Source organism: Sciurus vulgaris (assembly GCF_902686455.1).
Source record: "Sciurus vulgaris genome assembly, chromosome: 16".
In the NCBI taxonomy this organism is placed as follows: Eukaryota; Metazoa; Chordata; class Mammalia; order Rodentia; family Sciuridae; genus Sciurus; species Sciurus vulgaris.
Genome location: NC_136477.1, coordinates 53,021,502 through 53,043,590, shown reverse-complemented (window position 1 = coordinate 53,043,590; position 22,089 = coordinate 53,021,502). Strand labels below are relative to the sequence as shown.

The 22,089-nt window shown below is 55.9% G+C and overlaps 3 protein-coding genes across 4 annotated transcripts in view; 2 read left to right on the top strand and 1 right to left on the bottom strand.

Annotated features, from left to right (window-relative positions):
• Window positions 1-6,469, top strand: part of STAB1 (stabilin 1) — a 30,060-nt gene extending 23,591 nt beyond the window's left edge. Inside the window, exons 48-69 of one of the 2 annotated variants that reach the window (XM_079115240.1) lie at window positions 17-163; window positions 613-753; window positions 843-902; window positions 1,741-1,917; window positions 1,999-2,085; window positions 2,194-2,343; window positions 2,444-2,500; window positions 2,590-2,791; window positions 3,395-3,544; window positions 3,645-3,749; window positions 3,916-4,023; window positions 4,107-4,300; window positions 4,397-4,541; window positions 4,622-4,755; window positions 4,841-5,006; window positions 5,086-5,195; window positions 5,287-5,406; window positions 5,485-5,634; window positions 5,706-5,810; window positions 5,893-6,039; window positions 6,125-6,241; window positions 6,331-6,469. In XM_079115240.1, the coding sequence (XP_078971366.1) occupies window positions 17-163; window positions 613-753; window positions 843-902; window positions 1,741-1,917; window positions 1,999-2,085; window positions 2,194-2,343; window positions 2,444-2,500; window positions 2,590-2,791; window positions 3,395-3,544; window positions 3,645-3,749; window positions 3,916-4,023; window positions 4,107-4,300; window positions 4,397-4,541; window positions 4,622-4,755; window positions 4,841-5,006; window positions 5,086-5,195; window positions 5,287-5,406; window positions 5,485-5,634; window positions 5,706-5,810; window positions 5,893-6,039; window positions 6,125-6,241; window positions 6,331-6,387 (2,829 nt within the window). In that variant the 3' untranslated portion in view covers window positions 6,388-6,469. The remainder of the gene's footprint in view (window positions 1-16; window positions 164-612; window positions 754-842; window positions 903-1,740; window positions 1,918-1,998; window positions 2,086-2,193; window positions 2,344-2,443; window positions 2,501-2,589; window positions 2,792-3,394; window positions 3,545-3,644; window positions 3,750-3,915; window positions 4,024-4,106; window positions 4,301-4,396; window positions 4,542-4,621; window positions 4,756-4,840; window positions 5,007-5,085; window positions 5,196-5,286; window positions 5,407-5,484; window positions 5,635-5,705; window positions 5,811-5,892; window positions 6,040-6,124; window positions 6,242-6,330) is intronic. The other variant, XM_079115241.1, reaches the window with a different exon arrangement.
• A 23-nt stretch (window positions 6,470-6,492) lies between these two features.
• Window positions 6,493-15,069, bottom strand: NT5DC2 (5'-nucleotidase domain containing 2; the record flags this gene model as incomplete). Its single annotated transcript, XM_079115242.1, has 14 exons — window positions 14,762-15,069; window positions 10,694-10,878; window positions 10,418-10,492; window positions 10,103-10,158; window positions 9,925-10,018; window positions 9,639-9,767; window positions 9,466-9,526; window positions 9,287-9,389; window positions 9,099-9,200; window positions 8,813-8,894; window positions 7,201-7,287; window positions 6,982-7,122; window positions 6,847-6,911; window positions 6,493-6,754 (listed from the first exon to the last, which is right to left on the bottom strand). Exons 1-14 carry the CDS (start codon window positions 14,991-14,993, stop codon window positions 6,493-6,495), a joined length of 1,674 nt encoding a protein of 557 aa, XP_078971368.1. The 5' UTR covers window positions 14,994-15,069.
• Window positions 15,070-17,494: 2,425 nt separating this feature from the next.
• Window positions 17,495-20,173, top strand: UQCC5 (ubiquinol-cytochrome c reductase complex assembly factor 5). The gene is made up of 2 exons (XM_079115013.1): window positions 17,495-17,901; window positions 19,012-20,173. Exons 1-2 carry the CDS (start codon window positions 17,751-17,753, stop codon window positions 19,080-19,082), a joined length of 222 nt encoding a protein of 73 aa, XP_078971139.1. The 5' UTR covers window positions 17,495-17,750; the 3' UTR covers window positions 19,083-20,173.
• Window positions 20,174-22,089: the final 1,916 nt, after the last annotated feature.

The following is a 22,089-nucleotide window of genomic DNA, read 5'->3' as shown; positions in this document are numbered from 1 at the left end:
CCTGACTCTATTCTAGAATGAGCTGGCTCGGATTCGTGCAAATCGCCAGCTTGTGTTTCGCTACCACGTGGTTGGCTGCCAGCAGCTTCGGAGCCAGGAGCTGCTGGACCAGGGATACGCCACAGCGCTCTCTGGGCACACCCTGCGCTTCAGCGAGAGGGAGGTGAGCCCCGCTCCATCCCACCCCACATAGGGTCGACCCCCAGGCTCAGGATTGGGCCCCTTTCAAGCCAGGGCCTGTGTCCTGCTGCCACTTGCTTAAGACTCAGCAGGCGCTTCAAAAAGATGGAGATTAGCCCAGCCTGGTCCTTGCCCACCCTCTACCATGACCTGCTCTAGGCCCCAGTACTCTGGATTCTAGCTGGCCTTGGTGCCATTCTTCCACCCCTGCTGTGGGTCTTTGGCGTTTGTCCCTAAGGGCGGTGAGCCCAGCACCCAGCCTTGACTCCACCCCGGCTCCGCCCACCTTCAGCCTCAGTCCCAAACTCAGGACTCTGCACAGAGACTTGCCCAACCCAGGCCCGCCCAGGCTCCACCCACAGCTCCAGAGCAACCCGTCAGCCGCTTCATTCAGCCCCAGGCCCGCCCCCATTCAACCGTGCCCGCCCCCAGGGCAGCATTTATCTCAACGACTTTGCGCGTGTGGTAAGCAGCGACCACGAAGCAGTGAACGGCATCCTGCACTTCATCGACCGTGTCCTGCTTCCGCCAGACGTACTACACTGGGACCCCGATGCTAGCCCGATTCCTCCGGTAGGCCTGAGCACTGGCGTGGGGGCTGGGGCTGGGGCTGGGATCCTCACTTCCCTCCCGACCAGCTGCTCATGAGCCCCTTTCTGCAGAGAAATGCCACCAATGCCGCTGAGAGTTTTGGTTACAAGATCTTCAGCCGCCTTGTGACGGTACTGATCCCACTTTGTGTGCGCATGCCCGTCAGCGTGTGTATGTGTGCAACAGTGTGTATGCTTTCCTTGCTCTGAGAATGACAAGGCCTGCTAGAAGTCCCTTGTACACAGGACACGCCTGTGTGCAGGAGCTTCCCAGTGTGGACCCATCTCTGCTATGAGCCTGCAGACCTGAGACGTGTGCACACTCAGGGTGCCTGCAGGTGTGACTACGTGTAGTAGTCCCCACTTTGGGCATTTTCAGTTGACTATGGTCAAATGCAGTCTAAAAATATTAAATGGAAAATCCCAGAAATAAGCAACTCAAATGTTGTCTTTTGGTTTTGGTTTTGGGATTGAACCCAGGGGCATTTAACCACTGAGCCACATCTGCAGCCCTTTTTTGTATTTTAATTAGAGACAGGGTCTCACTGAGTTGCTTAGGGCTTTGCTAAGTTGCTGAGGCTGGTTTGAACTTGTGACCCTCCTGCCTCAGTCTTCTGAGCCAGTGGGATTACAGATGTGCACCAACACATCTGGCACAACTCATAAATTTTAAGTAACTTATCACAGTGGAACAACTGTTCTGTTCATCTCTTACTGTGCCTAGTTTACAAATTAAACTATCACTTATGTTTAAATGAAAACGTATACATAAGATTCAGTACTATTCCTGATTTTAGGTATCGGCTGGGGTCTTGGACTGTCTGTCAACCTGGGATGACTACAGCTATGGGTGGCTAGTGGGAAGGCTGCCTGGCCCAGGTCTCTGGAGCCCCTTCTTGGTCTTCGAACTAGCCTCCAGTCTCTACCTCCACCGGTCTGTGATAGCCGCACCTCTGTTCTAACTCACCAGGTGGCCGGCCTCTTGCCCATGCTTCGCGATGTGTCCCACAGGCCCCTCACAATGCTGTGGCCCACAGATTCTGCCCTGCAAGCCCTGCCTCCTGATCGGCAGGCCTGGCTATACCATGAGGACCACCGTGACAAGCTGGCAGCCATCCTGCGTGGCCATGTGATCCGCAATGTCGAGGTGGGTACAGCTCCAGAGCTCAGTTCCCGCTGCCTGCAGCTCAGCTGCCTGCACAGTTCAACTCTGGCTCCATTTGTTCAGGCCTTGGCATCTGACATGCCCAACCTTGGTTCACTCCGAACCATGCATGGGACCCCCATCTCCTTCTCCTGCAGTCGTGCCCGGCCTGTGAGTCTGGGGAGGGGGCTTGGATGGGGGAAGCTCGGGGAGCAGAGGGGCTGCAGTGGGGCTACAGTGGCCCTGTGACTCCATGTATTCCAAACCCTCTACCTGCAGGGTGAGCTCATGGTGGGTGAGGACGATGCCCGCATTGTGCAGCGGCACATGCCCTTTGAAGGTGGCCTGGCCTATGGCATCGACCAGCTGCTAGAGCCACCTGGCCTCGGCGCCCGCTGTGATCGTTTTGAAACCCGGCCACTAAGACTGGTGAGGGCCGCCACAGACCAGAGGTGGATGGGCAGGGGCTCGAGCCTACCTGTTTTGTGCACCCAGCTCACTTTGTGGTATTGGTCTCCACCCCTTCCAGAAGACTTGCAGCATCTGTGGGCTGGAGCCACCTTGTCCTGAGGGCTCATGGGAGCAGGTAAGGGGCTGGGGGCCAAGTTGGGGAATGGGCAGGGGACAGAAACCACCAAGTTCAGACTGTCTGTGGCCTGACTCTTCTTGGCCCAGGGCAGCCCTGAGACCTGCTGGCGCTACTACTCAAAGTTATGGTCAACCCCTTCACTGCATTCCTTGGCGCTTGGCAACATCTGGGTGCGGCCCAGCTTCTGGAGCCATCCCCAGGGCAAGAGCAGGGGCTGCCACCGCAACTGTGTCACCACCACCTGGGTGCCCAGCTGCTGCCCCGGTCACTATGGCAGCGAGTGCCAAGGTGCGTGCCTCAAGGTTGCAGATGGTGTGATCTGGCTCCTCCAGCAAGGACAAGACTCTGGCCATCATGCCTGGGAAGGGTATCTCAGTGCTCCAGGGTAGGGGAGGTTGGATCCTGAGAGATTTTACTAGAAGAAATGCTCAAAGAACTGGGGTGAACCTGGTGTGGTGGCTCCTGCCTGTAATCCCAGCATCTCAGGAGGCTGAGGCAGGGAGATTGCTAGTTCAAAGCTAGCCTCAGCTGATTAGTAAGGCCCTCAGCAACTCAGCAAGACCCTGTCTCAAAATAAACTATTAAAAAGGGCTGGGGATGTGGCTCAGTGGTTAAGTGCCCCTGGGTTCAATCAACAGTACCCCCCACACCAAAAAAAGGTGGGGTGGGGTGGTGTGTAGAGGGCCCAGAACCTGGTGGGCAGTGCTAAAGGGTCTGAATGGTCTCTAGGGGCCTAGAAGTTTCTCAGCAGCATGGGGATGTGAGTGCATTGGTGCTTCTTGAGTCTTGGCTGCTGCAGGCTGGGGGACGGATGCGTAGGACTGGGCTGTGTGGGTGGTGCTCTGGTGAGAGCCCCTGGCCTCACCTCTCTTCTCCCACCTCTTCCTCCAGCTTGCCCTGGTGGCCCCAGCAGCCCCTGTAATGGTCACGGCGTGTGCCTGGATGGCATGAGTGGCAGTGGGCAGTGTAGATGCCATTCAGGTTTTGCAGGGACAGCCTGTGAACTGTGTGCCCCAGGTTTCTTTGGACCCCATTGCCAAGGTGGGCCATCCTTGCCCCGCCCTGCCCCGCCCCACCCCACCCCACCTCACCCCCTTGGCCTGCATGCCAACCTTCATCTTGTGCTTGCCCCTCTCTCCAGCCTGCAGCTGCACCTCCCACGGCCGCTGTGATGAGGGCCTGGGGGGTTCTGGCTCCTGCTTCTGTGACGAAGGCTGGACTGGGCCACGCTGTGAGGTGCGACTGGGTGAGTGGCGCTCGTGCTCGGGTTCCCCTGCACTTGAACCCACCCGCATGCACAGGTGCATATGGCACTACACATTCTGGTGGAGGCACTGAGGATAGGTGGGACAAGTGGGGGCAAAGAGGGCAGCTTCTGACCTGGTCGTCTGGGGACGGGCCCTGGGGGACAGAGCTGCAGCCCAAGTGTGCCCCACCCTGTGCGGCCCAGGCCATGTGCCGTGCGGGCAACGTCTGTGAGTGCCGCCTGGGCTATGAGGGCGATGGTCGCGTGTGCACAGGTAAGCAGGTGGCCGAGGAGGTGCAGGAGGGAGGGCCCCCTTCCCCCAGGCACCCGGCTCACCTCCTCTCCCCTGCCTCCCAGTGGCAGACCTGTGCCGGGATGGGCACGGTGGCTGCAGCAAGCATGCCAACTGCAGCCAGGTGGGCACAGTGGTCACCTGTGTCTGCCTGCCCGACTATGAGGGTGACGGTTGGAGCTGTCGGGCCCGCAACCCCTGTGCGGATGGCCACCGTGGTGGCTGCAGCGAGCACGCCGACTGCCTCAACACGGGCCCGGTGAGCAGGGCTGGGAGCCAAGCAGCTGGGGGAGGTGGTTTGCTGGTTTGCTCCCACTGTCACTGAAGGACACCTGCTGTTGTCCCTGCCCCCCAGAACACACGTCGCTGTGAGTGCCATGCGGGCTACGTGGGTGATGGACTGCAGTGTCTGGAGGAAGCCGAGCCACCTGTGGACCGCTGTTTGGGCCATCCCTTACCCTGCCACACAGATGCTGTGTGCACTGACCTACATTTCCAGGGTGTGTTCCCCTGCCCCCTCCCAGCACCCTGCTTTAATCCCGAGCTGCAGCCAGCTGACTACATACCCTCCTTCTTGCAGAAAAGCGGGCTGGTGTCTTCCACCTCCAGGCCCCCAGTGGCCCTTATGGCCTGAACTTCTCAGAGGCTGAGGCAGCCTGCGGGGCCCAGGGAGCCGTCCTTGCTTCGCTCTCTCAACTCTCTGCTGCCCAGCAGGTATGTGGGGCTCAGGAGTTGGAGCTAAGCCCGAGGGCCCCTCCAGCTGGGCCTTGGGTCTCAGCATCCCCTCCTGCCACTACAGTTGGGCTTCCACCTCTGTTCTGTGGGCTGGCTGGCCAATGGCTCTGCTGCCCACCCTGTTGTCTTCCCTGCGGCTGACTGTGGTGATGGTCGGGTGGGTGTCGTCAGCCTGGGCGCCCGCAAGAACCTCTCAGAGCGCTGGGATGCCTACTGTTACCGCGTGCGAGGTACATCCATCCCCAGCCCCGTGCCCTTCTCTGTCCCTTCCCACCAATCCACGGAGCCACTGACCTGCCTTTTCTGCAGATGTGGATTGCCGATGTAAGGCCGGCTTTGTAGGCGATGGGATTAGCATGTGCAATGGGAAGCTGCTCGACGTGCTGGCTGCCACTGCCAACTTCTCCACCTTCTACGGGGTGTGCAAGGGACCCAGCCTGGGCGGGGCATGGACAGTTGGGATCCCTAGAGAGGGAGCCTGCCTATAGCCCTGTCTCCCCACCCTCCCAGATGCTGTTGGGCTATGCCAATGCCACCCAGCGGGGTTTTGACTTCCTGCGCTTCCTGGATGATGAGCTCACCTACAAGACACTCTTTGTCCCTGTCAACGAAGGCTTTGTGGACAACATGGTAAGAGCGGGGCCAGGGGCTCAGCAGGGTTTGCTCCCTCTGACTGGCCCAACTCAATAGGTCCTGCTCTATCTGCAGACACTGAGTGGTCCAGACCTGGAGCTGCACGCTTCCAATGCCACCTTCCTGAGCACCAACGCCAGCCAGGGGACCCTGCTCCCTGCCCACTCAGGTGTCAGCCTCGTCATCAGTGATGTGGGCCCTGGAAACAACTCCTGGGCTCCTGTGGTGAGTCTGGCCCATGCCCCACCGGATCTAGCCTCACTCACCTGCTAGGCTTGACTCTGGTCTCCCTGCAGGCCCCAGGGGCAGTTGTGGTTAGCAGTGTCATTGTATGGGACATCATGGCCTTCAATGGCATCATCCATGCTCTGGCCAGCCCCCTGCTAGCACCCCCTCAGCCTGTGAGTACCAAGAAGGGGAGGGCGGAGCTGTGAGGGGAGGGCACAGTTCTGGCCGGGGCTGTGACATTCCCCTTGTTTGCAGGGGGCGGTGCTGGCACCCGAGGCCCCTCCGGTGGCAGCAGGAGTTGGGGCCGCGGTGGCTGCTGGAGCACTGCTCGGACTGGGGGCCAGTGTACTCTACCTCCGCTCCCGAGGCAAGCCTGCAGGCTTTGGCTTCTCTGCTTTCCAGGTAAAGCCGGGGCTGCGGGGGGCTGCCAGGGGTGGGGTCCTCTGATCCTGCTCCAGACCTTCTCCACTTACCACTGATCTCCCAGGCGGAAGACGATGCTAATGACGACTTCTCCCCATGGCAAGAAGTGAACAGCCCCACCCTGGTGTCTGTCCCCAACCCGGTTTTTGGCAACCACGATGCCTTTTGTGAGCCCTTTGATGTGAGTGTGGGCAGGGACTGTGCCAAGGAAGCGGGCTTGGGGCCTGGGGCCTGTTCTTGGCCCATCACCAGACAGCCTTCCTCTCCCAGGACTCACTCCTGGAGGACGACTTCCCTGACACCCAGAGGATCCTCGCAGTCAAGTGACAAGCCGAGACAGGCACGTGGAGGAAGGAGGCACCTTTATTGCTTGTCTGGCTGGATGCCCAGAGTGGATGGGACTGGGGGGTCTGTCCTGCAATAAATGTGCCCTCAGCGGATGTGGGCCATGTCGCCCAGGAAGGGTGTCTTCATGCAGCCGGTGCAGAGCTGGTCCATCCAGAGCGGCGCCTCGTGCTGCAGAGGTGTGCGACGCGGGTAGAAGGTGAAGTCCACGCGGTAGTTGAGCAAGCAGCTCAGGGAGGCCATGTAGAGGTCGGAGAAGCGCACGAGGCGCCTAGAGAAGTAGGTGGGGTTGTGGAAGGTGCGGAAGATGCTCCCAAACTGAGCGTTGAACAGAGCCTTGGTGATGCACCTGGGGAGGGCGACATGGGGAACTTGACGGGTGGGCGGAGGCTGAGCCCGCCAGGCCCGCCGGCCCACCCGGCCCCGCCCCACCCTGCTCACCTCAGCTCCTGCCGCTCTTTCATCCAGGCGGCCAGCACCTGCCGCGACTCTGCGTCCTGGTAGGTCTGGGACAGACAGTATGGTGTGGGTGCCCAGGAAGCTGCAACCGGGCCCTCCCCGGGGCGGTCCACCCACCTGCATGCGCTCCAGCAGCCCCGTGAGCGCCTGCTGCCAGGTCAGCGAGTGCATGTACTGCTCCGTGTTGATGATGCGGATCTCGCGCTCCAGCTCGGGGATGATGGCGCCCGTGCGCCAGCCGTGCCGCAGCATGAGATCCTGGGGGCGGGGGGATGGGCGTCAGCACCAGCTGGGAGGACGCCCCCGCCCCCGGGGATGCAGCCCTGTGCCCCTCACCGCTAGGTCACTGTAGAGGTGGTCTCCAAAGTAGAGCACGCGGGGGCCACGCCATTCCGTGAGGCGCAGGAAGTCGAAGAGGTTTCCCTGGGGTGCAGAGGGACGCTGCTGAGCCAACCGTGCTCCCGCGGGGCTGCCAGCGCCAGGCCTCGTCCTCCACCAGCCCTCTCAATTCCCCACAGGCAGCCAAGTCCAGCAGGATGCAGGGCTGCCCTTTCCCGTGGCCTCTGGCCCTGCAGCCTTCATCCCCCACCCTCGCTTCCCCCCAGGGAGGGCTCCCATAGGCCGGGCATGCCCTGAGCCTCAAGGGCCTCCCTCCCTGTGGCCTCTCACCCACCCCGGCTAAGGATCAAGCCCTTGTTTGTGAGAACAGAGCCACAGGGAAGGCCCCACGCCCTAAAGCAAAGGACCCTAGAGTCAGTCTTCACTGGCTGCCTTGGCCCAGAGGGACCTGGTGGACCAATGGCAAAGCTCACTAGCAGGTCATCAGCTTCGCTTGCCCCAAAGCTGGAGGAAGTTGGAAACAGGCCCCAAACTAGGGAAGCTCCCAGGGGAGGCAGAAACGGGGGACCAGAGCTGGCCCCACCTGGGGCAGGAGCCACACCCTGGAGTGGGACTGTCCGCCCAGTCTGCATCCATGAACCTCAGAGGGATGGACACAGTGGGGGACAGGTGGCTATGGAAGAACTCAATTGAGCAGGACCACTGAGGATGTGTCCCTGGACCAAGAGAGAATCTTGAGGGGCAGGAGATGAAGAAGAGGCAGAGAAAGGGGCTGAGGGTGGGAACCAAGCATCTAATATACACAGCATTAGGAAACCTCGGAATGTTAGGCACAAGGAAACGTCTGGTAGCCGCACAGGTGCCTGTCCTCTGAGGCCACAGCCAGGTGTTAGAACAAGGGAGAGTGTCACACTTAAAGCTCAGGGGATGGGCCTGAGGGGTCATGGAGAGCTGGGGTGGAGGAGGGCAGGAAGTGGAGCAGTAGACAAGGGTGGAAGTGCAGCCTGCAGGCCCGAGCACCTCAACGCTGCTTCCTGGCCGACTGCCGCGCAGCCTTTGGAACCCCCACCCCTAAGAAGACCAGCTCAGCCAGGATTTCCACATTCCAGCCAGGGCCAAACGCCTTAATCTCCTCCAGTTCACAGGCACCCACTACCCCAGCCTAGCTGTTCTTTTCTCTAGTCAGATGGGAAAGGGGTCTCTCCAGAGTTCTTGTGAGCTTCCTCCATTGGCCAGGCTCAGGGACCCTCACCACGCTGGTTCTGCCTGCAGCAGAGAGCTCAGTCTCAACTAGTTACAGTGCCATTCACCAGGCACTTGGTGATTGCTTCAAATCCTGCCTCAGAGGTCTTTCAGAGATGAGGAGAGCAAGGCATAGAGGTGACTGGGCCAGGCTCCCTCTGCTACTGAGTGGAGCTGGAACTCAAACCCAGACACCGGGACCCAGAGGCCAAGTGCTCCTGCCACGTTGCCCAGTGGCACCAGTTGAGGCTGCTCAGGGCACAAGGCTGTGCCTCATTTGGAGTCTGCCTCTGCACAGCCTGCGTCCTTGAGGAGAACTTGTCCCCAGCTCTCACACCAGCTGCTGCTCCCCCAAGACCGCCCTTACCTGCCGATAGATCTTGCCCTTCTCCAGGCGGGTGATCCTGTCCCAGTGGAGTGAGCCTGTCTCATCAAGTTTCCGGAAAGGCCTGGGTGAGGGCAAAGGGCTTGATTTCCATCTGTGGCAGTGCCAGGGCTGGGCACATCCCTCTCCTAAGGACCTGTCCACTCAAGTGGGCCACATGCTGGTAAGGGGGTGTCCTCATCCCTGGGGCACCAAGCAAAGGCCAGTCTGGCTTTGGGCCTCCTCCCCCTCACGTGGGGGGCCCATCCCTTCACCCCCAGGCCCATACTTGCGCCGGTCAGTGAAAAAGCTGGGTTTGTCCGCCTGGACGATAACCACGTCAAAGAGCTGGCGCCAGTCAGGACCCACCATGTGCCGCATTCCCTTGTCCCTGTGCAGAGGTGGTACAGCTGCAGGCCTGAGGGTGGCGTTGTGTCTGTCCCCCCGCCCCTCCTTCCAAAGCGGGGCTGGACTCACACGAAGCTGAAAGGACTGTTGGTGATGAGGAACAGCTGTTTCCCATGGGCCACCAGGCGGCTCAGGACTGCGAACGTTTCGTCCCCTCTCAGGATGTACTTCTCTGGGGGGGAAGGTGGGTCTGTGAGGGCCCTGCCACCCTGCTCAAGCAGGCCAGTCAGGCTACCATCCACCCTTACCCATGTCTTGCTCAATCCACTGGTACATGAGGCCCTTCACGTGCACGTCTCGAATGGCATCCTGTGGGGAGTGGGGGGGAGGCAGTGAGGGCACAGCGGGGTCCAGGAGAGCCTGCCCTGTTGCGGTTGGATTTTGCCTTCATGCCACCTGAGGGCAGGCCCAGCATCCTCACCGTCACGTCCTTGTAGAGGTGTGTTTGGTCAAACTCCAGGCCGTGGGCCAGGAAGTGGTCCACCACGCAGGACAGCAGTGCCATCTCTGGCAGTGAGAAGATGTCCATGAATTGCTTGATGGAGGGGCCCTGGAGAGGGGACCACATCTGAGCCACCCCTCTGGCTCCACCAGCCCCAGCACTGGAGAAGAAGGTCTCCAAATCTGCCTTGGGACACTGGGAGAGGTGGCATCGACAGCAAGCCCCCCATCTGGGCTGCTCTGGGTCGCAGTGGGGGGAGGAGTACCTTGCCATAGAAACCGCTCATCTGGTACAGGGGGATGTGCTGGGTGCCTCCATATAGGTCGATCACCTCCTCATCGGGCACAGGCTTGAGGCCCCTGAGTCAGCATACAGATGCCATCACACCAGGCCCAGGGGGCAGTGCGAAGTGGGGGTGGGATGAAGGCAGAGCCAGCACTAACCTGTAGGCGGTCCCGAGTTGGACGTAATGGAAGGCATCAATCTTCATCAGAAGGCTCTGAGGGCACCCAGTGTGGGCAGGGGTAGGACCAGTGGTGAGAAGGTGGACTTGGCCAGCCTCTTCTAGACCCCACATCAAAGCCTCCGTTGGATGGTACCAAGGGGGTCAGGTACATTACCAAGAGGAAGTGGCAGCTTTGAGGTCAAGGGGGTGGACAGATCAGGAGATCCTCCTCTAAGAAAGGGGGTGGCTAAGGAAGCAGGCTCAGGGCACAGCCACTCAGGAGGGACCTGGAGGTCACCAACCAGCCACTCACCTTCTGAATGTCGTAGTGGAGGCCACGGATGGCGAAGCTGGGGTTGTAGTCGTACTTCCGAATCCCCTCTGGGTACTGGTGGGCAAACAAACGTAGACTAGGCCTAAGCCCGTGGCACTGCCAGCTCTGCTGGCTGGGCGGCCACTTCAGGATCTATCTAGCCACCTGCGCCCAGGGGATCTGAGGAGCCCCATGACCCAGCCTGGGGCTTAGGTCAAGCTGGGCCCTACTGGCCTCCAGGGCCTGGGCACAGGGCTTCTGCCTGGTGAGCCTCACCTTGTAGTGCTCAATCAGGATGTCCCGGGCAGCATTGAAGATCTCGGGGTGCAACGCGTCTGCATACTGGGCGAGTGTGTAATCGTAGTCAAAGCCGTAGACCTCGACATCACACAGGCTGATCTCATTGTTGGCGTAAATGGCCGCTGGGTTCAGGAGGCTACAGACCTCAGGAGGCAGGAGGTCTAGAGGAAGGAGACACAAGGAAATGATCATGGCAGCGGCAAACGGTTCCTGGATACTCTGCAAGCACCCAATCCCTTAAGCCTCAAGAAACGTCCCACAGTGGCAACCCTTAGCCCAGTGATCCAGATGGTCAAACAGGCTCAGAGAGAAAAAAATTGCCCAGGGTCCTATACGTGGGGTAAGGCAGTGTTATGGTTTGGAGATGGGGTGTCCTCTGTTAATGCAGGAATATTCAAAGTGAAATGGTTAGGTTATGAGGGCTATGACCTAATCAGTCCATGGTAACTGTAGGCAGGTGGGGCTTGGCTGGAGGACGTGGATCCCTGGGGTGTGCCCTGGAAGAGTGCACCTTCCTGCAGCCCCTTCTCCCTCCTTCCACTTCCTGACCACCATGTCCTCCTGCCATGAGGCTCTGCTTCACCTCTGAAATGGTGAGCACCAATAAACTTTTTCTCCTTTGTTTTTGACACTGCAGATTGAACCCAGGAGTGCTTAACCACTAAATCACATCCCCAGCCTTTTTTATATGAGACAGGGACTCCTAAGTTGCTCAGGGCCTCAGTAAATTGCAGAGGCTAGCTCTGAACTCATGATCCTCCTGCCTCAGCCTCCCAAGCCCCTGGGATTATAGGCGTGCGTCACCATGGCCAGTATCTAAGTTGTTCTTGTCAGGTAAGTTGTTTGGTCACAGTGATGCAAAAGCTAACTAAAACAGGTGGAGCTGGCAGCGGGCTGAGCCCACGGTTGGAGCTCCTTCCCTGTGGTTACACCATTGCCTGCAGCCCACCAGGCACTGAACCTGTTCCTCCTCCTGGCTCTCACCACTAAGCCCCACCAGAAATGTGGCTGAGGCAGAAGCTGGGCAGCACCAGCAGGCAGGCAGGGACTCCACTCCTCAGGCTGGCTCCAAAACCTGTTCAGGAGCACCACTGTCGGTCCCTCTGCCCTCCTCAGTTGTCTGGGGTCTCATCTCCCACCCCCTGAGGGGCATCAGTGAGGGCAGCATGTCGGGGCATGACCCGGCTGTCTTGGCATGACTTGGGGGCTGAGGCCACGGATGCGCTTTCCACCTTGTCCAGAACTGGGGTTGGGGCTTAGGATCATTAATGGGTGAGGAGCCCCTCTGCTGCTCAGACAACCCACTCTGAGCACCTGTCACAGCCCAGGGAACAGGCCCCTCTAATCGGATTTCAGCTGCCTGCCAGTTCACATAATGACATTCCCTGGATTTAGCCAGGGAACATTGCTAATTACGACAGGCGGGACAGGCAGGACGTGCGATGTTGGGTTCTGGGCCATTATCCAGGCTGCTCCCTTCTGGGATGTGGTCATGGTCACCCCAAGCCTCTGGCTGCTCCCAAGGAACTGAAGTTGGCTCTCAGGCCCACATCAGGGAGGGCCCTGTGTGGAGCAGGCTCCAGGGTCCCGAGCTCTCCTGCCTTGGCTGCCCCATCTGTACAACGCGGAAGGTGCCTGGAGAAAAGGCATATGATGGAAAGGGCATGGGCTCTGAGGCCAGTCGGACAAGATCAGCACCTCCACCCTGGCTGTGACTTCAGGAATGTCACTCTTGGGCCTGTTTTGTCTCTAAAGGGCGAATAAAAACTGTATCGACCTACTTTGTGCAGCATTCCTGCTCTGTACCCACACCCAGGCAGGATTCAGTGCCTCCCAAGCCCCTGAGACCATGTCCACATCTCTCTAGGGGCAGAGGTTACAGGGAAAGGGGAGCATTATAGGGGCACAGGGTAAGGACTCCCAAAAACTCAGGTCCAAGACTTCAGAAACCTGGTCTCAGCCACGACCAGTTCCAATAATAAAACAGAAACCCCTGGTCCCACAGTAACGGCATTCAGCGCATTCAAGAGGCAGACACCTCACTGATGTGCTCGGCTGCCCAGAGCATTTGCCTTGGAGGCTCCTTTGGAACACAGCCCCGCCCTCCACCCTTCTTTTGGAGTCAAGTGTAGGGCGTGGGTGTGGGAACAGGTGTGGCTGGTTCCTCTGGTGGCCCCAGGCCAGCACCAAGCAGCTGCTCCACAGATCCAAGTGTGGACGGGACACTCCACTTGGATGTGCATGAACACAGCTGACTACAGCCCTCTGAGCTGCCCCTCACTTGGCGTCACTGGGACTCTGCGTCTCAACTGCCTACCTAGTGGGGCCTCGCCTCCCCCTGGCTCTAAATTCCTGGGTACCAACTGTAACTCCTGCTGCATAAATCCCCTGGGTGGGAGGGGGCCTCCTGGGCAGTGTGACCCTGCATAGGCAGAGCTCTGGCTAGGTTCGGGCTTTCACCTCTGCCCTTGGGGATGTTTCTACGATGGAAAGGGCATGGGCTCTGAGGCCAGTCGGACAAGATCAGCACTCCCACCCTGGCTGTGACTTCAGGAATGTCACTCTTGAGCCTGTTTTGTCTCTAAAGGGGGAATAAAAACTCTATCGACCTACTCTGTGCAGCATTCCTGCTCTGTACCCACACCCAGGCAGGATTCAGTGCCTTCCAAGCCCCTGAGACCATGGTGGCCCCAGGCCAGCACCAAGCAGCTGCTCCACAGATCCAAGTGTGGATGGGACACTCCACTTGGATGTGCATGAACACAGTGCTCACTCTGGTGTTCACCATGACATGTGAGTGGAAGTGACCTTGCACAAGGGGAACTCAGGGGGTCTGTAAGGATATGAAGATGCAGGTGAGTCCTGCAGGGCAACACCCAGGAGATCCCCTTCTTTACTGCTCTACCTCTGAGGCAGATTTCTCAGGCCACTCAGAGGGTCTTTTCTACGTAGAGAACAAAGACTTCTTAACACCCCAGGCCTGCCTGTCCAGAGACAGAGTCAGTCTTAGACCCCAAAGGCTTTAGAGCGACCACTCCACAAAGGCACTAACTATTCTGTCTTCAGCTTGTCAAGAGGTGAGTTCTGATCACTCTCCAGGTTCCCATGAGGCTGGATTGGAAATCCCTGTCCAGACAGTCGGAACCTTCCAGACAGGGTCACTTTGTCTACCAGACAATGAAAGCCACCTCACCCCTGGGGGTTCCTCCGGAAGCTCTCCTATCCCTTCTTGGCTTGGTTCTTTCCAAGTCACCACGACACTATGACTGAGGAAACTGGAAGGTCTGGGAGGGTGAAGCTTGCTGAAGGCCATCCAGCTGGGCAGTGATAGAGCCACTTGCCTGAACCACATCTGTCTGCTGCAGAGACTGGATAGTGACCCACCCAGAGCAGTGGACAGATCTCCTGCACTCTCACTGGGGGCCCTCCAGCCTCATCAGTCCATTTCACTGAGGGAAAGGGAAAGATACGGGAGGGTAAGTGCCCTCTGCAGCTTGGTCAACCTGTAGCAACCCATGGGGATTCCAGGCGATTGAGGTGGGTGACTTGATCTGTTTCTCCAGCACCTTCCCGGCCCTTGCTGAGAGCGGGCCTGACCTCCAGCGCCAAACCAAAAGGTGCCTGGAAAGTCCAGCCCGTATCAGTTTAGGTCTGGAGGTCTCCAGGAGCCGGACTGGGCGAGCGCTGCTCGCGGGCTTTGTCCACAATACTCCCACCCCAAGGGCCGGCGGAGAACAAGGGATTGGGAGCACTGGGAGCACTCCCGCAGCGGTCCCCTGCGGCACGCTTCGGGGCGCACTTGCGGGCGGCCACTCCAGATGCTCCAAGCCCCTGCAGACAAAGCTGGGGAATAAACCTCCCACCCCCCCTCCCGGGCCGTCTCGCTGAAGTCTCTACTGAAAAGCCCATCAGGCTCTGGGTCCCCGCCGAACCCCGAGGACGCCAGGAGCTGTGCCCCGGACCGCTCGAGGGCTGCGCCCCGGCTCTCCGACAGTCCACCACGCTGCAGCGACCCCAGCGCTCGGTCCACCCGGGCTCACCCACCGTGCACCAGTCTCCGCATGTCCTGGTAACGAGCCCACAGGTGCTCGCTGAGCTCGGTGCCGCCGGCCGGCGCCGGGGAGGACGCAGAGCGCGGGGCTCCCGGGCAGTGGGGGCCAGGACCCGGCGGGCCGCAGCCAGGGCAGGAGGGTGAGGACGAGGCGGCTCGCTGCCCGCCGTGGCTTCCGCACAGCAGCCAGCGCCGAGCGACCGCCCGCAGCCCCACACCCGCCATGCCCCCTGCACGCCGCCCGGGCTGCCCTCAGCCCGTCGGCCAGCCCGCCGCCCTCCGACTGCGCGCCCGCCACGGTGGCCGCGTGCTCCTCACGGCGGCGGGCCAATGGGCGCGGCGCGCGGAGCCCGGCTGGCCAATGGGCGCGCCACTGGGCCCGGGGGGCGGGAGGCCCAGGACGGGGCGGGGCGGACCCGCGACCCCCTCCCCCAACTCTCCCGCCCGGCCGAGGGCTTGCGCCCCCCTTCGGTCGTCACCGCGGCGATGGCGGCTCCTTCTGTCCCCTGCCTGGGAAGAAGGGGAGCCTAAGACCCGCCGTCCCCGCGAGGCTCCGGACGGCCGAGGCGCGGAGGGGAAAGGACGCGCGCGCGAGTTTACTCTGGCTCCCGGGTTCCCCGGATCCTTTTTCCTGGCCTCTGAGTCCTGACCCCAGCGCCTCCTCTACTTTCCCGCAGTCCCTGAGTCTCCTGCCCCATGGCCTTGGTCCCCTGCTCCGATGCCAGACTGTCCGCTGACCGGAGCCCGGGCCGCTTCACTCACTTATCTAGCGGATAAAGAGCCCTTCCCGCGCGCTCCCTGCTGCCAGCCCCACGCTGGGTGAGACCACTGGACCTGCAGAGCAATCTATGTCCGCCGAGGCAGCCTCTTCTTTGTGCCGCCTCTGCTCATCCCAGGTGAACCCTTTTAACTGGGAACAGGATTCCTGGGCGTGAGCTTCGGAGCTGTGGGTCCGGTATCACTGCGCCCACCAGGTTCTGACCTTTGCTTGGAGGTACTGGCCCGCCCCACTCGGGGTTGCTGGGGAGGCCCCCTCGAGATGTTCCAGTTCCTTGGGAACACGGTCCACTTGCATTTTTTTCTACTCACATGTTTTCTGGGCCTGCAGGTGTACCGCAAGGAGGCCCACCCAGCACCCGTGGGCTCTGTTGGGTGCCAGCTGGAAACATATTGTTTCCCCGGGGTGGCTCGCTGGGTTTAAGGCTGTGGGTAGTTCGACATTGCAGCCCTTGGGCTGAGGACCTAGTGTGCCAGGTCCTGGGTTGTGTGCTGGCAGGGATTAAGGCCTGAAGGTGAGCTTGGGGGAGGTGGTGGTCTGCACACGCCACAGTGACCTAGGCAGGTGCTGGGAACTTAGCCACACGTGAACCTCCTCCATGCGTGTAGAAATCCTGGGTGGTTCAGAGAAACGTGAACAGGACTTGGGGATGTAGAGAGCTTATCTAACAATCATAAGGACCTGGGTTTGGTCCTTAGCATCTTAAAGGAAAGAAAAAGAAACAGAGGGGGAGAGAAAGAAAGGAAAGAAAAGAAACAGGAGCAAGCGCTAAGCCTTGTGTGCCCACTTCCTGGGTGGCCATCCATGGTGGGTTAAACAGGAGGCAGATAAATTCCTTACTGTTGCCCTGTAACCCTCTCTTAGAATCCTGCTTGCACTTTCTCTTCTCATCACCAAGCTGCCTTTGGGAATTTAAGTTTTAATTTGATCCTTTTAGATCTTCTAATATTTGTCTGCCTTGTCAAAGCTATTCCTCCAATTTTATCCGTAGGTGAGAGAGTGACCGCCTCGTCTGGCATTTCCAGCAAGCACAGTGATGAAGAATATAATGAGAGAATATAATGAATGAAGGCTCTGGGGTCAGAACTCTGCTTTTTCCTGGCTTAATCTTTTTAATTTCTCAGTTCACGGGATACATGTGAAGTGAGGACTCAGTAAATCATCATCATAATTCATATTAGATAGAACTAATGTTAATTGATCAGTTACTATGTTCCAGGTGCTATGTTCAATGCTTGTTACCTCACTAAATCTTCACAACAGCAAAGAAAGGCCCCTGTTTCATGAGTTAGAGAACTGAGGTACAGACCTGGCTAAGGAAGCTCCTCAGCCATGCTCATTAACCATCGTGCCGAGTTGCGCTTATTGTGAATAAAGAGGTGATACAAGCCTGTAGTCCCAGCTACTGGGAGGCTGAGGTTGAAAGATTCGCTTGAACTCAAGAATTTGAGACTAGCCAGGGCAACATAGCAGGAACCCTTTCTCCTTAACCCGCCCCCCCCCCCCCCCGCCAAAAGGTCATACATAAAAGCCTTCCATAAGTGCCTGTAAAGTGCCCATACAGGACAGCTTTAAATAATTTTAGGGTTGTCACAGACGCTTACAAACTTTTGTTGTATAAAGTTCAGCTTTCAACAATTCATATCGAATTCTGTTATTTTAGAAGTCTGGTCACCAATCATGTCCCTGAAATAAAAGCAAAGTGTTTCGTAATTGCATTTTAGAGTATGGTGCAGCACACTTATCAGTCCCTCACAGACTGTCACTTCTGTCAGGGTATTAGGAAAAAAGATGGCGGTGGCAGAGTAGGGGGCGCGGCGGTCTGCTCAGAGCTCGGGCCAGCACTAGGGAGGCCGCGGGGCGGGGCCGAGTCCACGCCACGTCGGAGGCTCCGCCCCCTGGGGGGCCACCTCCCCCGTCCAGTGCTGAGGCGCATGCGCCGGCTTCTTCAGGCGGGCTCATACTCAATGAGCACGCGCGCCTCTTCAATAGCAGTTTGATTGGCTGAGCTGTGTAGGGCTCTAAGGCCTGGAAGTCAGCTTCAGCTCTCAAGTCTGCAGCCGCCGGGCAAGTGACTCAACTGCGGTCACTCATCGCCTAGGTCGCCGGAGCCTAGCGAGGACGGGCAGGGCAGCTGCTACTGCATCCAGGCGCTTCAGTTGCACCTGGTTCCATCGCACCCCTGTCCACGACCTCAGTCGAGCATGTTCTCCAGGGCCCAGGTGAGGCGAGTTCTGCAGTGGGTGCCCGGGAAGCAGCGATTCGGCCTCTACAGGTTCCTGCCCTTCTTTTTTATCCTGGGAGGAACGATGGAGTGGATCATGATTAAAGTGCGCGTGGGCCAGGAGACCTTCTGTAAGTGAGGGTGCAGTAGCCTCCTTTTCCCTTCAGGAAGGCACGAGATGGCGGGGATCGTTCCCGGGGATATTAGATTGCAGATCGCTTATTCTACTTAGCGCCGAGCTGCCTTTTATTCTTGTCGGAAGGGCAAGCATGGTTCCATTCACCCGGCAGTCTTGAGTCAACTCCGACTGGACCCCGCCTACGGGGCCGGCTCTTCTGTGCGTCTTGCACATTGGCGCCCAGCCTTGTGACCTTTCCTGAACTTTTCAAGCTTGTCCTTCACCCTTGACGTTGACCAAGCCTAAGGAACAGGATTGCTCACAAGCAACAGGAGAGGGTGGATTCTGAGGATTCATGGAAATCCCTACTAACTGTCCTGTCCTCTCCGAACTCTTCAGCTCAAACCCTGGAGGGAGCGGACCTGCCTGGCAAATTACCACTGTCTTTAGAGGGCAGTCATTGGCACCAGGTCTTTGACCTGGGAGCAGATGCTCAGCACTGTGAAAAGAATGCCAGGCATTGCTTGACTGAGCACTATCTCTGGGCAGACTAGTTCTTTCACGAGATCTTCCCCAACCCCTAAGTCCTTTCTGCTTTGTCTCTCTCCTTAAATAATATATCACTTACGAATTGCCAGTTCTGTCTCCCCCTCTCTCTTTTTTAGGTGGTGTTGGGGATGGACCCCAGGGACTCACAAGCTGGGCAAGCAGAACAGAAACCATGGGAGAGGGCTGGGGAAGGAACTCAGTAGTAGAGCAGTTGCCTCGCATGCCTGAGGCTCCCTGGTCAATCCCCGATACCACAGCAAAAAAGATCAAAAATAAAAAAGGCCGGGGTCGGGGAGGAGTGAGGGAAGTCCTAAAACGTTGCTTAGAGATGGACCAGGACATGATTCTATCTTCGAAGACACTGATATTTAGCTTGTTATTTAAGTCTAGAACTCTTATATAAACATAGCCCTCTTTTAACTCATTTTAAATTATTTTGGCCCTGGATTAAACATCAGTGTTGAGATTCAGAAATAGGCAACAGACTTGAGACTATATATTGATTGAATTCCATCCGAGTATTTTTAATTCCTCAGTTTCTTAAAAGTCTAAGCGCAGTTTTTGTTTGATACAGATGATGTCTACCGAAGAAAAGCTTCAGAAAGACAGTATCAGAAAAGGCTGGACGACGCAGATGAGACTTAACTTCAGCAATCAATAAAACAAATATGAATTTTCATTAGTTTTTAAAAAACTTTTATTTTTCATTAACTTTTTTTGTTTAAAAAAATTTTTTTTTCATACATGTATATAGGGTAATAATGTCTGTTCAATCTACCGTCCTTACCATCCCTGCCCACCCCACTCCTCCCTTCAATTTTTTCTTCTTTAAAAATGCACTCTTCAGGGCTGGGCAGATAGCTCAGTTGGTAGAGTTGCGATGCAAGCATAAGTCCCTGGGTTCAATCCCTAGCACTGCAAAAAAAAAAAAAAAAAAGTACTCTTCCAGAGTCTGGTTCTCACACAGCTTGTCCTTTAGCAGCTGCATGGTAGTCCAAGAACTGCCTTTTCAAAGAATTTTCATAGTTTTGCAGTCTCTGCTTGAATATTTCCCAAGTCACTGTTGGAACAGCAGTTGTAGAAAAAATATTCCTCCTAAAACACCTACATCCAGTGAACCTTTTTTTTTTTGAGACTCATGGATTCTTTTTTTTTTTTTTTTTTGGGGTGCTGGGGATCGAACCCAGGGCTTTGTGCTTGCAAGGCAAGCACTCTACCGACTGGGCTATTTCCCCAGCCCTCCTTTTTTTTTGGACAGGGGATTGAACCCAGGGGTGCTTTACCACATCCCCAGCCCTTTTTGAGACAAGGTCTTGCTAAGTTGCTGAGGTTGACTTTGAACTTGTGATCCTCCTGCCTCAGCTGCCAAAGCCACTGGGATTACAGGCATGTGCCACCGCTTCTGGCTACCTGGCCTTTTTTGAGACAGGGTCTTGCTAAATTGTTGAAGCTTGTGATCTGCCTGCCTCAGCCTCCTGAATAGGTGGGATTACTGGCATGTACCACTGCACCTGGCCCATGAATATTTTTCAATTTTCTTTTTCCTTTTTTTTTTTTTTTGCAGTGCTGTGGATCAACCCCAGGGCCTTGCACATGCTAAAGGAAAGTACTTGCCCTGGGTTCAATCCCTAGCATCACAAAGAAAAAAATTTTAAAAAGTACTCTATCACTGAGCTATATCTCCAGCCCCTGTATAATATTTCTTGAATACAAGGAACAACCAGGATGCTTTTTCAGTACAGTGTGAATTGTTTGTGAATCTCTTTGTTTTTTAAACAAATATTTTTTTCATTTTTTAATTTTGAGATAAGGTCTTACTGAGTTGCTGAGACTGGCCTTGAACTTGGGATCCTCCTGCCTCAGCCTCTGGAGCTGGGGATATTAGACAGCAATACCACACTTTTTTTTTTCTTTTTTGCCGATTCAAATTAAATCATGAACATAATAGATCTCCATTGTTAAGATTACTAGGATAATTATGCAGATTACATTTCTCTCTGCTACCAGCTTGTAAACTCTTTGCTAGGGTAGTGGGAATTCCTGACTGAAGTGCTCTTGTGAACTCCCCTGCACAGAAGAGCAGGGCCTCCATGATTCACACCACTTGGTGATCAAAGTGCTGTTCTTTCATTCAGCTGCTAAAGAGAGAGAACTCCTTCCCATAAGATAGGGAATCTAGAGTTCAGCCAGATCAGTGGTGCAGTCTATTGAGTGGGAGACGGCAATCTGACCCAGCATGAGTTTGGGTCACTAGTGGAAAAAGCAAAGGCATCTTTACCTGCTTAGAAAACCACATCCAATATCTTTGCAAATGAGAAAATATCTACATTCTAAAGAAGACTGAGTTTCACAATAGTTTCTAACTTTTGTGACAGAATAAACAAGCCACAGGGAATCAAGTTAATTATCTCTGGCACGCAGAAGTGTCTCATAGATTTTTTTTAGAGATTTTTTTCCCCCTACTTATGCTTGTCCTCTTAGGTTGGGAAGAATTTAGTGTAAATAAAGAACCAGAGACTACACAGATCTCATCAAAGCACTACCTACAAGTTCAGTATCCCCACTGGGAGGTGGCCCAAGTATGAAGGACAGTAATGACCAACACCACCAGGGAGTGGAATGTGCTGCACAGTCTTCTGCCCAGATTTGTCATCTGGACTTTGATAAGCCTGACACTAGTGATTGGACTGCTGCATAAACTACAATTCTCGATGATACAGCCACATTCTGTATATTCCCTCACACACACACCCAGTGTACATTTGATACGTATAGAGAATATGAAACATGCCTTTTACAAAGAAAAATAAATGCCAATAAAACCATTCCCCAGCTTCTGCCTATAGTGGTCCTTTCCTGGCCTAACCCCTACATTTTCCCCAATCATTAGGCATAAATCTGTGCTACTCTTCTGTAGGGTTTTCCTTTCCACTTTTCTTCTTATTAGAGTGATTTTTTTTTTTTTTTTTTTTTGGTGGTATTGGGACTGAATCTGGCGATGTCTTACCAGAAGCTACATGCCCATTTTTACTTGAGACAGGGTCTTGCTAAGTTACTTAGAACCTTACTAAGTTGCTGAGGCTGGCCTTGAACTTGCAATCCTTCTGCCTCTGCCCCCCAAGTTGCTGATTTATTACAGGAAAACAAACTTTGAAAATGACAGGATAATGTCTTATTTCAAGGCAAATAGACTAGTCAAGCAATTACTGTATTTAAAACATTTTCAGCTCCCCAAGGTGTGCATGCCTGTAATCCCAGTGGCTTGGGAGGCTGAAGCAAGAGGATTGTGAGTTCAAAGCCAGCCTCAGTAAAAGTAAGGTGCTAAGCAACTCAGTGAGACCCTGTCTCTAAGTAAAATACAAAATAAGGCCAGGAATATGGCTCAGTGGCAAAGCACCCGAGTTCAATTTCTGGTACCAAAAAAAAAAAAAATTTTTTTTTACACACATTAGTTTGGATGCTGTAAAAACTCATCTTTGTTAATCAAGATGCAAGCTTTTAACTCTTCAGCATTACTGTGCTGGGGAGTGAACCCAGGGCCTCACGCACAGGAAGCAAGTGCTGTACTAGCTGAGCTACATCACCAGTCACCCCCCAAAACTTAATACCCTTCCTAGGAATATTGACTCTATCCTACTTAAAAGACATGTAA